This window comes from Pseudopodoces humilis, chromosome 16 (assembly GCF_049639895.1).
Source record: "Pseudopodoces humilis isolate 2021_Gansu_Grassland_sample_001 chromosome 16, ASM4963989v1, whole genome shotgun sequence".
Classification (NCBI taxonomy): domain Eukaryota; kingdom Metazoa; phylum Chordata; class Aves; order Passeriformes; family Paridae; genus Pseudopodoces; species Pseudopodoces humilis.
Window position 1 is genome coordinate 3,792,414 of NC_142215.1, and position 15,078 is coordinate 3,807,491.

General features: G+C 41.2%; 1 protein-coding gene across 2 annotated transcripts in view; it reads left to right on the forward strand.

Annotated features, from left to right (window-relative positions):
- The first annotated feature begins 1,459 nt into the window (after positions 1-1,459).
- Positions 1,460-15,078, forward strand: part of FAM169B (Protein) — a 35,394-nt gene continuing 21,775 nt past the window's right edge. Inside the window, exons 1-2 of one of the 2 annotated variants that reach the window (XM_014251069.2) lie at positions 1,460-1,590; positions 13,572-13,705. In XM_014251069.2, the coding sequence (XP_014106544.2) occupies positions 1,557-1,590; positions 13,572-13,705 (168 nt within the window). In that variant the 5' untranslated portion in view covers positions 1,460-1,556. Of the gene's footprint in view, positions 1,591-12,734; positions 12,915-13,571; positions 13,706-15,078 lie in introns of those variants that run through there. The other variant, XM_088063143.1, reaches the window with a different exon arrangement.

A 15,078-nucleotide genomic window follows, 5' to 3' on the forward strand; every position in this document is an offset into this window, starting at 1 on the left:
TTATCAGTCCTGGTCTTCTTGCAGGATTATCAAAACTAAAGGCTGTGTATTGACAGGTTTTTTAATTTATTTCTTTGTTTATCATGAGGAGAAAGGACTTAGCAGGGCACATGCAACCCATGATCAACAGGTTGCTTTTTTCAGGTGTCATTTACCAACACAGAGAGACCCTGCAAGCAGGATACGCACAATTTAATTAACTATTTATCAGCTAATATGCAAAATAGCTAGAACTAACAGATTGCTGGGCTGAACAGTAACATGCTTACCACTGCTGATAAGGAAATGAATGATTTTTAGCTGGCCAGGAAGTATCTAATAGGCTGGGGAAAGTCGGTCTCTGACATTTATTAGTATGGGCTGATCCTCACCATTAGAGTTATCATCATGTTTTCTGGTTGATTGTTTCGGTTCTTTTCTTCTTCTTTTGTATCTTTTCTCTTGAATCTTTTACCAGCTAACCATTGTCATCCCACCAACATCACCTGCGTGGTTTCAGCTTCCCGTCTTTCCTGCTGCATCAAACCAGACCTTGGACCACAGCAGGGCCAAACCTCTGGGCTGTGGGTGACATGGGGAGAGCTGGAATGTACAAAGCTTCAAGGGATCATGAGCATGTGCTGAAATCCACTGAGGGTCTCTAAAGTGTGGTGATGTGACATCTGCTCTTTGGAGAGTCAGTGTACGGGATGAAATGGTTTTGTCCTGTACAGAAAAAAAAAAAAAAATTTTACTAATTCACTCTGCTGTATGTTTTAAAGCATTTGAAAGGAGGAACAATGCTAAGGAGTTTTTGGTTGCTGTGCTGACAGGCAATGGAGTCTACTGACTCAGGCCTCCAGGTCACAACAGCATACCTGGGTGCTCGAAATGCAAAAGTGAATTTATAACTTTGCAAACAAACCATTATTTCCATGTACTTAAGACCTCTATGACTTTGATACCTGAATCTGTTATTTTAAATATAATTGAGTGGCAATACTATTTGGGTATGAAGGCTGCCCTGAGTCAACTCTTGAATTCTACTTTTAATTTTGACAACTGTGTAATGGGTTTAGCCCCTGTACCTCAGTTTTATGGTTTGTGGTAATGAACGGCAGGCAGCTGCTTAGGTTTTCCAAAAGCGTCTTTCAGATTAACAGTGGTCACTGCAGAATGATAGAAAAATGTTACTTTTGTACTTATTTTCCTCTCGCAAGCCTTCTGCCTCATGCCACCCGCGTTAACACAAAGCTAGGTTTATGGTTTGTCATTCTTTGCCTTTTAAATGAAAAATTTGGGATTTTTGTGGGAGTTTTGTGAGTTCACACGCAGCGTGGGCCGGCCCTTCCCCACGGCCGTGCCTCCATGGCGGGGGCTGAGGGCATTCCCCGAGCCTGAGGGCATTCCCCGAGCCTGAGGGCATTCCCCGAGCCCCCAGCCGGCCTCGGCAGCCTCCCCTGGCCTCTCCGGGCACGGCCCCTCCGCTCCCCGCCTTTCGCCGTCCTCTGCCCCCTCAGCCGCCATCCCGAGCCCGGCCCGCCCTCAGGGCTGCCCGCGCCGCCCCGCAGGAAGTGATGGCGGCCGAGGGAGGAGGAAGAGCCGCCGCGGGTAAGAGGGAGGAGGCGGCTCGGGGTGGCCAAGGGCGGCCGGGACGCCGCGAAACACTCGGGGCTTTCCAGGGAACCTCTTCCCGCTCGCCTGCGGCCGTGCCCCGGCGGGCCCGGGCCCCTCATGGCCGCGCTCCCTGCCGCGCCTGAGGGAGGCGGGCAGCCTCAGCCCTGCGCACAGGGTCACGCAGAGCAGGTGCTGCAGGGTTTATTTTCCCATTTCTCAGCGTACAGGTGACTTTTCCAGGGGTTCGGCTAGTCCAAGCCTGCCCAGAGAGAGTCGGCCTGGTGGTTCCTGCCCGCTGTGGTTCGGCAGGTGGTGCTGGGGAGAGGATGATGCCCAAAATCCTGTTTGCAGTGTGTGTTTGGGGTCTCAGTGCAGGTGGATGAGTCAAGACATCAATAGATCTCAAATACTTAGCCATTAAAGGTGCATTGGGAACACTGCATAAAAATACCCATTTTCAAAGGCACCATCGGCAGTTGTTTACCCAAAGTGAGCAAAAACCAAACAACAAAAGCAGCAGGGTTTAACAGGGACAAAAGAGGCAGTGAACACGTTGGTTCTTGATCACATAAAAACAGTTGGACTGTTTTGGTGTGGAGATATAAAAGGTTTTGTATATTGCAGAGTAGTGTACAAAGTATAATATACAAATTATACAAATATGTTGATGTATACATATATAGTACCCTTCCTTTAAAAACTATTAATTAAAGCTTTTCTTTGCTGTTGATGAGGTGAGTAGAACAAGAAGCACATGGACCTAGAGGATGAACTTCTGTGTGAAAAGCCACTCTTCCCTTGTCTCCTTTCAGCAGGAGTTGATTTGCTGCTGTTTCTGGCAGTGGGTGAAGAGCTGCTCTGCCCAGCCGAACTCAGCCTTTCAGTACCTGCTGGACTTAGAGTGCTTTGAAATGAACAGGCATTGTGTCAGTTCCCAAATGGCAGAGCTTCGGGTGCTTGGTAAAGAACGTGATTTTAGCATAGGTGGATCTTCTGCACGTGCTCCACCATGGATTTCCAGAGGAGTCTGGCATGTGCGGTGTTCTGGGTTTGTGTTTGACCAGGAGGACTTCCAGGAATCTCTGTTCATGCACTTGTTTGGATAAGGGCCCATTGCATCACCTCAGTTAGCTTTTGTGCTGCTTTCCCTTCTGCTCTGTTTTTATATCTTCTTTCTTAATTTGTCACGCTAGCAGGTAAATGCAGGGAAAGTGAATTTATCTTCTGAAACACATTTTGAGTTGCTGCCATTTATATAAAGCACCTACTTCATCCCCTTCAGTAAAATAATGATGTTGTTCATTAGTTCCTCTAGCTGCTCATGGCTAAATGCACTGCAGTCAGATTGCTCTGTTTTTCCCCTCCTATCAACCACTGACGGAAGTCAAACATTTGTAATAATGCTATTTTTTTTCTTGGGGGGGAGACTCTCAGTTCTGCTGATCTTCTTAAAATATCTCTAGATGAATAGAACTTGGGTTTTCATATCCAAGGAAGCATTGTAGTGTTGGGCAGTTCAGTTAATGTCTACATTTTTCCCTGACTTTTTCATCACCTTCAGATTGAATGTTTAGAATAGTTGTTCTTCCATCTCCTTTCTCTTTTGGGACAGCTGATGTTGTTTTTAGGTGTTGTGTGAGTTTTGGTGTAGTTATTTAATAGCACAAATCTATGTTTAAAATAATTATGGAGCAGTTGCCAGTAAGCAAGTTGAGTATGCAGAACACTTTAAGAACATATGAAGTCAGCCATTAGCTGCTGTGCAAATACTGCTTTTCAGTTCATGTCGTGCTGTAATTGAGATGCTACAACTCACTCTTGATGGCTGTTCCTGTATGTTTTTCACAGGGAAAGATTGTTTAGACTTCCAGGTTTTTAAGTCCCTTTACAAGTTCCAGGCAGACCATGCTGTTGAGAAGCAGGCCTGCTGTTGACCTAGAACTTGAGGTTCTTGTTTTAAATTCAGCCTTCTTGCAAATTCATTTTGATTACAGAACACCTTGAAAGTCAGATTTTTATGTGTTAACCACGTAACAGAAACAGTGAGCAACCACGTATATGCAGCTCTGGAGCCTGAGAAATAGTTAGTGGATGAGAAACCTGTGTATCTAGTTTGGCAATTGCATTAATGAAGCCTTAAATTTCCATCTGTCTCTCTAGGAAGATGGAAATCTCCCTGCCCTCCATGAAATCCGTGTTAATCAGTTTATAGGAAAGAGGTCAACAGCTTGGAAGGTGGAAACGCAAAATTCAGGTAGCGTATAGGCACTATGAGGAATGTGGCCTCTGCATCTAAAAAAGCTTCTCAGAGATCTAAGATGAGATTGATTAACAAGCAGACTCCTACAGTGGAACTAAAATCTCATGTATGGCACAGGTAGAATTTTACTCAGGCTGTGTGTACGTAAGAGGTAAGGGCTGCCATAACATTGCCACAGCTAAGGCAAGTTGTTGAAACCTTGCTGTCTTTAACCTAAATATGTAGTTACAGTCTAAAAAGAAAAGAAATCAGGAAACAAAATCCTAAATACTTCCCTCAAAGGACAACTGCAGGCCAAACCCCGGCTAACAAAGCCGAGTCCCTTTCCATAGTAGCGTTTCAGTGAACACACTCCTTCCCTTGAGGGAAAGCTTGGGAAAACAAATAACACAGGAGAAAGTCTGGCCGGTTTCAATTTGCAAGTGGGAGGTGTGCAGGCATTATGGCTGTGAGTGTGTTATAGGAACCTACGTGATGAGGCTGGTATGTATTTGCCACATTGTGTAAAGGTTGCATTCTGAGAGACTTCCAAACGCCTTGCCTGGCAATTCCCGGCTCTGGCATGTTGTCTTTGCTGAATGATTGGCAGACCCTCGGGTCGCACATATCTGAAAGAAACTGTGTCCTGCTCAGTTACCCAGAGATCTGTGGATGCTTGAAAACGTTGTGTTTGTAACCTTTGAAACTGCTGTCTGGTGGCTGGGCTTTATAGTATTACTGACAACAGATGGCAAATGGCTCCGCTGATGTAATTCTTGCTGGTGTTTCATTCCTGTGAAGTCGCACAGTTTCAAAAAATCTCAGAATGTGCCTCCATATTTTTCCTGCATAATGATTTCAAGCCAAACTAAATAAAAACATTTTGTATTATTCAGATTCCCATGGTGTCATGTGACATTGTGGTAACAATTGCCTTGCAGCAGTTTCAGATAAGTGCACGTTTGGTAGCAATTTTAAGGCCTGTGTCCTTTAAGTAATGCTTATTAGTACGTAACAGATGCCGTTTAGAAACATTATGCCTTTTAATAGGCTCTGCTTTTAGCCTACATGTTCCCATTCCAGGCAGACTGTGGATCAGGCAGGCTTGGAGGTATGCTGTCATTTATGCAAAGCCTAAGTCAATTTTCTGCTCTGAAGTCGAGCCATGTGTTTTTCCTTGTTTCCTCCATTCTGGTCATAGCTGCCTTGCTGTGTTTTTCCCCCTAGTCATATCTTTGGCTGATTGTCAAGCAATTGCAATCAAAACCTTTTGCATTTTTAACCACCAGCAGTGGTTTCTTTTGTCCTTACCGAAGAGCCTGTGTAAACTGAATTTGAACACACTGAGCCTCACTATCAAGAGCACAGCAAGCACAGAGTCAGCCCTCTGTTGCCAGCCTGTCTTTCCTTCTCTGCTTTTTCCTCCTCCCAAAAGGAGAAAAAGGGAAAAGCAGAGCCATGCTGATTTTGGAGCACCTTCAAAGACATGTAGAATAGCTGACACAATGGCACAGAGAAACAAGAGCGATGTTTACATATTTCCTCCACTACTGCCAGCTTTTTATTAAAGCAAGTTCTGAGACAGCCTTGTGATAGTTGATGCAGGTGACGTATTAATTTGCAGCTGTATAATAAATTTAGCAAAGTGGAAATGACTGGGGGGGAAGGGTATTGGTTTTTGTTTCTTTTCTCCCCCCCCAGCCCCCAATTAATTGCTTTATTTTGAGATTATTCTAGCTGTGCAAATTGGTCCTTGCGAGTAATTTGGAGAAAGGCTGCTGGGCTTTCTTAGGCAGACTTATGCTCTCTGCTGGTGGGAGCAGTAGGCCTATCAGATGTAAAGCATTTGCAACTCAAATTATGTGGTATTTGAAGCTGGTATCTCTGAAAATCCAGATGGTTGTCTCATGTTTTCGTTACTAGTTTGTTTGCTTGGGGAATACTGTCCTTTCTGATAGCAAAGCAGGGCTTTCAGGTACTCCTGGTGTGCCACATACTGCTGTTGTTTGTATGAGGTGATGGTAAGGGATGTGTGTGGTGTGACTTTAGGTTTCTCACACTTCCTTTGGATGATGGTAGCAATGGGGAAATGTATTTGATTTGGTACTTAAATCCTAGCCCTGCTGCCAGGTTGTAACAGTGTGTGTTTCAGCAATAACTTTTAATTATTCAAACACAGCCATTTTCTGAAAGTGTCCTGTCAGTCTGTCTGGCTTCTCCCCGTGGGATGAATTCATCTCTGTGCTAGACTATTTGTCAAACTCAGTTGTCATTTCCTGCCATTTCACTATTCCTTGTTTATCACAATGGGAGTCATTGTTTTCCTCCTTTCCCTCAAGTTACAGGATGACTTTGGACCAATGCATCCTCCTTTCTACCTTCCATCTTTGTAGAGGATTGAATTGGCACTATCTGCATTTGTACTTGTGCTTCATAAAAGATCTGCTGCTGTTCACAATCTTTTCTGCCATTTTCTTTTCAAAGCAGCCTCTTTCCAGTTGTTCTGGAAAACTTGTGTATTTTATTTCATATAGGGGATAGACAAATAATTAAGTTGACAAATTTGGATTTTTTTTTTTTTTGCTTCCATATACAAGAAAAGACAACTTTGATGTCGGAAAAGCTTGAAAAACTTTGGCTGCCCCATTCCTGGAAGTGTCCAAGGCCAGGTTGGATGGGGCTTGGAGCATCCTGGGTTAGTGGAAGATGTCCCTGCCCATGGCAGGGAATTGATGATCTTTAAGGTCTCTTCCCACCTGAATCATCTTATGATTCCAAAATCCATACCTCTACCTTCAGTAGTCAAAGTCAGACTTTTCCAGGAGCACTTCTGCCCATTTCTTGATTGTATGCAAAACCAGTATTTATTGAGAACTTGATGCTGATGTTCACAATTTCAGAGGTATTAGGAGCAGTCCCACTCAATTGATAGAATTTCCATGGAAAACCTGACGTGAACATGAACCTCAAAGCCTTAATTAATGACAGTCCTGAATCTCTCTTTTCTCCAGCACTGCATTTTGCGCTGAATTATTCTGTAAGCTGCCTCTTTAGTTTTTACATCTAAGCTCTGTGAAAAACAAAGTTAAATGTGCAGAAGTATGAATTCTGATATGTCACAGCTACAGCTGGTAGCACTTCCATGGTTTAACAGTATGCTGCAGTTTTTATTTGTAAAGTCTGTTGCTGGGCTGTAATACCTCAGCTTTTTTCAATTACATTGGGTTAAAACTTTGTCCTAAACATGCCAGTCCAGATGTGCATTGTGTGTGTAATAGGATGGGGTAGCCTGTTTACACAGATGTATTTTAGTTTATTTGTACTATGAGTTGGATGTGGCTTTATATTTTTAAGTGTAACAGTACTAAAGATCCATCTGAGGAAAAATGGGTGTAGTTGGAACCTATTTGATGGAACTTTCATTATGGGAGTAGTGCAGGTGAGAGTGGAGAAAATACCTCTTCAGTATGCACTCACCCTTACGTGATTCCCCTCAATATGCACTTGCTTTTCTAGCCTTCAAAACATTTTAATTAATGTGGTTTCAGCTAAGTATTTTTATAAAAGAAGCTAAATAATTAAATCAATTATTTAATTTCCTTGTCTATTTTTTTTTCCATTTCAAAAATTGTGGATTACCTTTAGTTTTGGGAAATGAAAAACATGTGTTTTATAGACCTGGTAACAGAAGGTTCAGAAGGCCTTCAGAGCTCATGGAAGTGTGTGAAAATTGAAGGTGTTTTCCTTTTTCTCATCTACATCCAGGTAAATATATGTGTATACCTAAAGCTTTTTTCTTCTCTTTTCTGAAATCAGTAGTAAAAATGTGTTTGTAGGAATGGCATGGCTACTGGGATAGCAGCCTGTGTTTGGCATGCCTAGGATTTGGTTTGCCCTCCATTTGAGTGACAAAATTTGTAGTAATGACATATATAGCTAAACTCATCTATTTAATCAAACAGATTTCTTTATTGGGAGTGGGATTAGGTTTTTCTCCTCTGCCTTCAGTTCCACAGTGATTCCACAGTTTAAGGTTATTTACAGATAGAACCTTTTACTTAGTTTGTCTCCTGAGGCCCTTCTGGCCATTTGACTTGTGATAGAATAGTAAGTGATAAATGAATGGAATTTTGGGGTTGAAACATACAAACCTGAAACCTACATCTATTCTAAGAGTTCTTGCTCTATTAGAAATGGGGGAAAGCTGAACAGTGGGAAGGATGTTGTTCTCATGGACGTGGTGCAGCACGTGGTGCAGAGCTGCCTTGCTGTGCTGGACAGATAGCACACCACAGCGTTCACCCGTTGCCTCCGCTGCCACCACACGCTGTTATGATACTGCAGTTTCATTTATACCAGAATTTGGGTTTTTGACATGTATTTGCTCAGTTAAATTCAGGATGTGAGAGTCAGGTTCTGTGTGTACTCCCGGGAGCGTGCCAAAGACCTCTTCCTTCCTTTGAGAGGTTAAACAAATACGGTTGTCTAACGATAACCACATGCCTGGAGTTGTTCAGGCTTATGGGAAGGGAAGGAGAAGAGTTGGTGTGAAGCCCTGCTGTTTATCACAGAGCTCCTGCTCTTGTGAGAGGGTGAGGGACAGCACTTCAGTAATGTGTGTATGGTTCAGAAGGGCACAAAAAGTAGTTATTCAGTCCTAGACACTGTCCTGGGTGTGCTTCTGTAGTGTGGCAGTGACAGTCTATGGAGAACTGAGAACAATTTATGTTATGTGACTTCTTGGTCTTTTTACATAGTGCCTTCAGAGGCACTGATAAGGAAAGCATCACACCCTTTTGAAGTGGTAGATAAGACATACACTTAATTGATAAGGAACCAGTCAGAAGATGCAGTGATTTGTTAGGGGCCACAAAACCACACCTGTGTTAAGAATAAATCTTAGGAGCTCTCGCCTCAGTTGCATGGTTTAATTACAACAGCACTCCCTCCTAAACAGTGAGATGATACACTGTCATTTTGTTCTGGTGCATGTTTGTGTCATATTGCAAAGTGGGTTTTGATCTAAAAAGAAAAAAAAGGAAAATATATCTTGGACAAAGCTCCTCAGAATATCATCAGAAACACTTAAAACCTGCTGAAGTTGTTTTTTTGGTGTGTTTTTTTGTTATTGTGAAATATATTGGCATGAAAATAAAGCCAATAAACAAAGCCAGTGCTGCTATTGCAAGCAATAGAAATGGCAAACTGACTTAAAAAATAATGAAACTTGTACATTAGAAATGTTAAGTTCTTTTTATCTCTCTTGTTCCTACACCAGTAGAAATCTGGCTGAGGTGTTTTTCATATTTTTACATGCAAAATTATGCATAAATTTGCGCAAGCGTACAAAATCCAGATACAGGTCCTGTGGTGACTGATGGCTCTTCTGTAAACACACAGCTCTTAATGGATGCATGTAGTATCCTTCTCTATGTTTGTAGAACACGAAAAAGTAGTTGTAGGATAAATGATTAATTCACTTCAGACATAACACTTTTCATGCTTCATCTACGGTGAGGTTGATGTATTTCGCTTTACAATCTGGCTGCATCCTAAATGCCCTTACAAATCTCTGAAATGGGCATCTCAACAAGTCTGACTTTTCTGGAAGGACCAGCAATATCTCAGTGCATCTTAATCAAGCCAGTGGTCTGGAAAAAAAACTGCACCACCAACTTCGTTGGCTTAAGGGAACGGTATTAATTAGCTACAATTTAATGCAGGAATAGAAGATTCTTAACAATGAATACAAATATTCCCCATCCCTGGAATTGTCCAAGCCAGGTTGGACAGGGCTTGGAGCAACCTGGTCTAGTGGCAGGTGCCAGGTCAGGGGATTGGAATGAGATGATCTTTACAGTCACTTTCCACCCAAACCATTTCATGGTTCTAGGAAGTATCTATTGTTTACTAAATTGGGTATTGGCTTCATGGTCAGAAACAATTTTGCAAAGAAGCTTCAGCATATCTGATTAGATGGAAGTATGTCCTTTACTTTTGGACATTACAACAGTCTGTAGTTTCATTTCTGGAATTTCACATACAACTGTATGCACCATGTGTTTTCTTTTGTATTGAGAATAAATTCTTTTGCCATGGAAAATATTTCCTGCTTCTTTTAACTGATAGAATGAAATCTTGCTGAATCTGTACTGATGAGGGTCTGTCTCTAATTCATAGAAATTATTTCTAGTTTAGGGTAGAATATTGTCTCCCGTTTTGTGATTGCATTTATGTACTTGATGCAGAATTTGTGTGTGCTGATGAGATATATCTGGATTCGTACATATTAATCTTTTTGGGTCCTAAGTGAAGTAAAATTAGTCTGACTTTTACCTTTCAAGGAGCATATTTGTCCACTTGATAAAAACCCCATGAAATTTAGTTCTCTCTCCTGGAGGAGACAAGGGGTGGAATAGCAATGGGAGTAAAAAAATCTGAGTTTGGGGGTCTAGACTGAAACAAGGGCCTTGGTTTATTCCTTTTTGACAGAGTTGGACAATGTTTTAGGCTGAGGTTTTGAAGGGTAGAATCTCCTAAAGATAACTGAGCTGTATGGGCAGTGCCTGCTGATATTTATAGCTGGTTTTAGCTGTAGCTTTTCACTTCAAAAAATCAGATTCTTGGTGCAAATTGATGACAGATCACCAGAGTGAGAGGAGATGTACTTGCACATCCTCGCTTGAGAATGTGGCCCAGACTGCTCCATGGAAACAAAAGAGAGAAGCAGATGCGCTGCTAGTTTTTGCTTTAAAATCTATTCTGCATGCCTGAAATGGAAATGTGCTCATTTGGTTTCTCATTTATTTGTCTCTAGATAATTTTTTCCTGTGGAATGCAAAGATTCCATGCCCTTTGCCCTGAAAGCCAGTGCCCTGCAGAAGACAAAGGCTGGTACCTGTCTGTTACCCCCTCGCTGTCACTGCTGCTTCACCATCCACCTCGAGGATGCCTTGACCTTGTTTAGCAGCTTTGGCTGTTTAAGATGCCAGTGCCAATGTCAGGAATCCCTCTGGTGCAGGAGGCCTCCCATTCTAAATTTATTCTCCTGGTTTATGGTCCCATCTCTGTGGCTGCAGCAGGAGGCCCCATTTGTGACTTGGGTTACCCTTTCTGCACAGAGCTCCTCACAGGACCTGCTGCCAAGGTCGTGGCAGACTGGCTGCCACCATGTGCTCTTTTGTTGCTGCTATGTAAGATCAAATTCAAATAAAATCCTGTAATTCCAATTTGGTCAAAAGGCTGTCCTTGGAACATCGTAATTTTGATATCCCAAGATGCTGATTGTGCCTCGAACTGAAGTATTCCTCGGAGAACAGCACTGCTTTTATTCTGAAGCAAAGTTGGATTATTTTGCATTTGATTAGCAACCTTTATAACATCCTGTTAGCCAGCAATAATTATTTTTAGTTGAATGCCAAGAAACAATAGGTATGGATAGACTTTGAGGGCTTTTCTTGTGCCTGTATATAAAAAAAGTGTAAAAGGGACATACACAGCAGGGCAAGTGTTATTTTGTCACTTATACTGGGAAAAAACTGGGAAACACATTAGTTAACATGAAAAGAAATTCAGACAAGTGGTTTTTGCCCTGCCTAGGGCAGCTGAACAGTATGAGTGGCGTGTACATGTGTGTGTAGATTTTGGGATGTTCACAAAAGCCAGCCTTAGCACCACTGACTTCTTGAGGCCATTCCAGATCACCTAAAGTGTCATTTCTGTTCCATATTGTTCCTAAAGGAACCTCACTCTCTCTACCCCCTCAAACTTTTTTTTCTTCACAAGAAATTTAACTCACTTGGGCCTTTTCAATGTATGGCACAGGAAAGACAAGTTCACTGGAAATCTAAAAGTATTTTTTAAAAGAAAATATTTCTTCTGTGCAAAGCTATATTGATGGAAAGTTGATCAGAAGTTTCCTCTAATGCCTCATTATTTAATCTGTGACCTTATTTCATCCTTCAAGTGGCTCTTGTTACCTTAGAGTACGAGCATATTATGTAGCAGAAAGTTAATAGCTTTGTTCAGTGAGGAGAAAACATGACTCTGCTGTTAAGTTGCATTGGCTGCACCACGGAAGGAGGGAGCTTTGTAAGCAGCACCTCATGAACGGTATTTATTAGCATGGCAAATATTTTTCTTTGTGCTAAACTCAAGTCTTACATGCTGCTCTTTTGTAAAGGATTAATTTACTAGTAAATTTGCTTTTGTGAATTACAAAAATTTTGAATAATAATCTTTAATTTCTCTCCTGACATAAGTTCTTTGCTTGATGGTATTTAAGTTCTGCCTGGGATTTTATAATGTTACTCTACTTGCCAGTGTTGCAATCACTCCCATTTTGTCACATACAAACACGCTATGAAACCCATTTTCAGAGTATCTTCTCTTCAGTATTCTGAGTATGCAGCTTTGCTGCCAAGCGTCAGGATGGAAGTTGGTTGCCTGCAAAGGGCAGGAAAACAGTGTTTAAAGGATTTTAAACATTTTAATTTTCTTTTCCTTTTGCTGAGGACTCAGATACTGATCACTGCTGGAGGGAGAGTGGTGGGACCATGGGTGAATGGTCTGACCTGGTACTACAAATCCCATGCTCCTACTTTTATGTGGAAAGGTATCATTTTCAATATGGTACCTGTATGATTCATAGTTTGTTAACCTTAGTATAAACAGGTCTTGCACTGGTCCTTTTAAGACTCTTTCTTGTCTCAGCCATTTACTATCAGTGCAGTTATTTCACATTTAACTTACCAAGGGAGCTGCCATGTGAGACCAAACCATCATTAAAAAGGGAGGATTCAGAACTAAGATATCAACTACAGCTGTGTGGTAGAAGATTTGATCCTCACTTTGGGGCTTACAAGAGTTGCAGGTGTAGCTTGTTGATTGAAGGCTCCTTAAAGAGAAGCTGTTTCATTCCTATCACAGAAGAGTGTTTGGGACACCATTTGGGTTGCTAACACATTTCCTGTCATGTTCTTTTTCTTGGGTTGGTGATGAGCCACCATGCAGTCTGGTTTGTTGTACCAGAAGGAGGTTATTGCTTCTTTAGGAACTCCAAGTTGGACTTTGCATTTAGGTAACAAGCATCAGATCTATGTCATTTTTGTTTGCATACAGTTAACAAATACCCTCCAGCATTGAGTCACATGGATTCCAAGTTATATTGCATAAAAGATAATGTTACTATTTTGGAAAGTCTTGTGTAGGTAAATATTTTACGTTATTTCATTGTTATGAAAGTGTCCAACTGATGTTAATCAAAAAAAGAGAAGGAAAAATTAATGATAAACAACAGATCAAACAACAGATTGACCCAAAAAGGGGCAGTCTTCCAAGAAATAATGGAAGCTTTGGAATTCTTTTCCTGTTATATTTTCGGACAGTGCTAAACTCAGGCTGTGTTTTGAAGAATTTCTTTTGCTCTTTCAGCTTTAAAACAATTTACTTACATCTAGAAAAATTTGAGACTGTGCTTGTTGAACTCAAAGGAGACAAGTGTGATTTGATGCTGTCATGGTTCTGCTTTGTAAAATTGCATGTCAGGAGGTAAATAACATACAGACAGGTTTTTACCAGCCTTACTGTTTTAGACTAGGATTATACAAAAGGCTCTAATGAGATCATTAAGGCCCCAGCCACACCAACCAGCTGCTGGGGAAACTAAGGTTTTTAAGACTTAGGTTTCTTATTTAATAGAAAAAGTAAAAATCTGTTGTGTTTTATTTAATCACAGGTCAACTTTACTTCATTGATACCATAGCAGGAGATCCAGAGGTTCTGCAAGCAGATGCTGAAACATACTATGAAAAACTCTTGAAGAAGTCATTGTCCACTCCTGATGTTTTTTCCATCCCTGGAGGAGGAGAGGTAGTAGGCTGATGTTTCTCATGCTGCAAGTTAGATACTTGCAGATTAGTTTATTAGTTGTGTTTGTGATCTTCTAATAGGGGTAAACTGGTGTGGCTGGATTGTACATCTCTTAAATCAGCAAATCCTGCATTATTTCATATAATTTGCCTGCTAAAAATGAGAGATAAGCTTAAACTCCAAGTCTAAAACCCTCTGAGTGTGGGAGAGGGTTTGAAGTACGTTGGTGAACTTTGCATCTTGACCTACCTCCTTACAGGACTGAATCAAAACCAAATTTTATAGAGATTTAATACCATGGTGCTACTCTGTATTCTGCCTCTACTGTGCAGTTTACACAGGCACTGTGATACAGTCTTTTGTTTTCCATTCTTTCCAGTACCTGTATTGGTAATTCTGAGAGTGGCTTCTCCCAAAGGAGTTCTGTTCCTAAGACACCTGGGTGGAATAGAGATGACTGAACAGGCCTATTATTTTTTTTACTGCACTCAACCTATGAAATCTTTAATTCTGGTATTTTGTAGATCATAGAAGGTGTGCTGAGGTACCTGTTATTGTACTATCAAAGCAGAAATTGGATTAGTTAAAATGAATGTTTTGAATATAGAAGCTTTTCTGCAATTTAGGAAAATAACATGCAGTAGTTTCCAGAAAAATGCTTTTCCAGGTGGGATCAGCATTGGCTTTGAGCTGGGAATGCAACAGGGTTTAAATACTCTTTTAATGCCCTCTAGTGGAGACTGTAGGGCTAAATAGCAACAGACTGAACATACAAAGATCCCTCAGTTTAGGGCTTCTGTGTCCTTACCTTCCATGTCTGCTTGTGCTTTCAGAGGTTCATTTGCTTTTCCTGTAGAAGAGAGGGGAGGTTAAAATCCCACGCAGTGCTCTGTGTATTCTGCAATAGCCACACACGCTGAGATCAGTAGTTAAAGGTGGACTTCTGGCTTTTGATTCACAACTGTCTTGATTTTGTGGCTTGTCACCAGCCCTTAAATATATCACATGACTGATTTGAGTCTCATAGCAACACGTTTCTCTTTGCATTCATTTAATTCAGGTCTAATCTAATCTGCAGTCAGCCAGTCAAGGGCATAAGTAATGGTATTGTTCTTGCTGTATTGTCTTTTTCTTTATAGTCTGTAATAAATAGCTCAAAGAATGTTGATGTTTTGCAATTTAAAATCATTTAAATGTAATAAGGCAAAACTCCCATTCCCAGTGGACATCCCAGCTAACAATCTCTATTATAGACCCACAACCTGAAGGATGAGGGGTTTGATGTTTAAATAATGACTGCATTACCAAGCATTTTTCCCCCTTCTGCATCTGAATTAAAACAGGTTTCAAGTGGCAGGACTGGCAACAGTGCA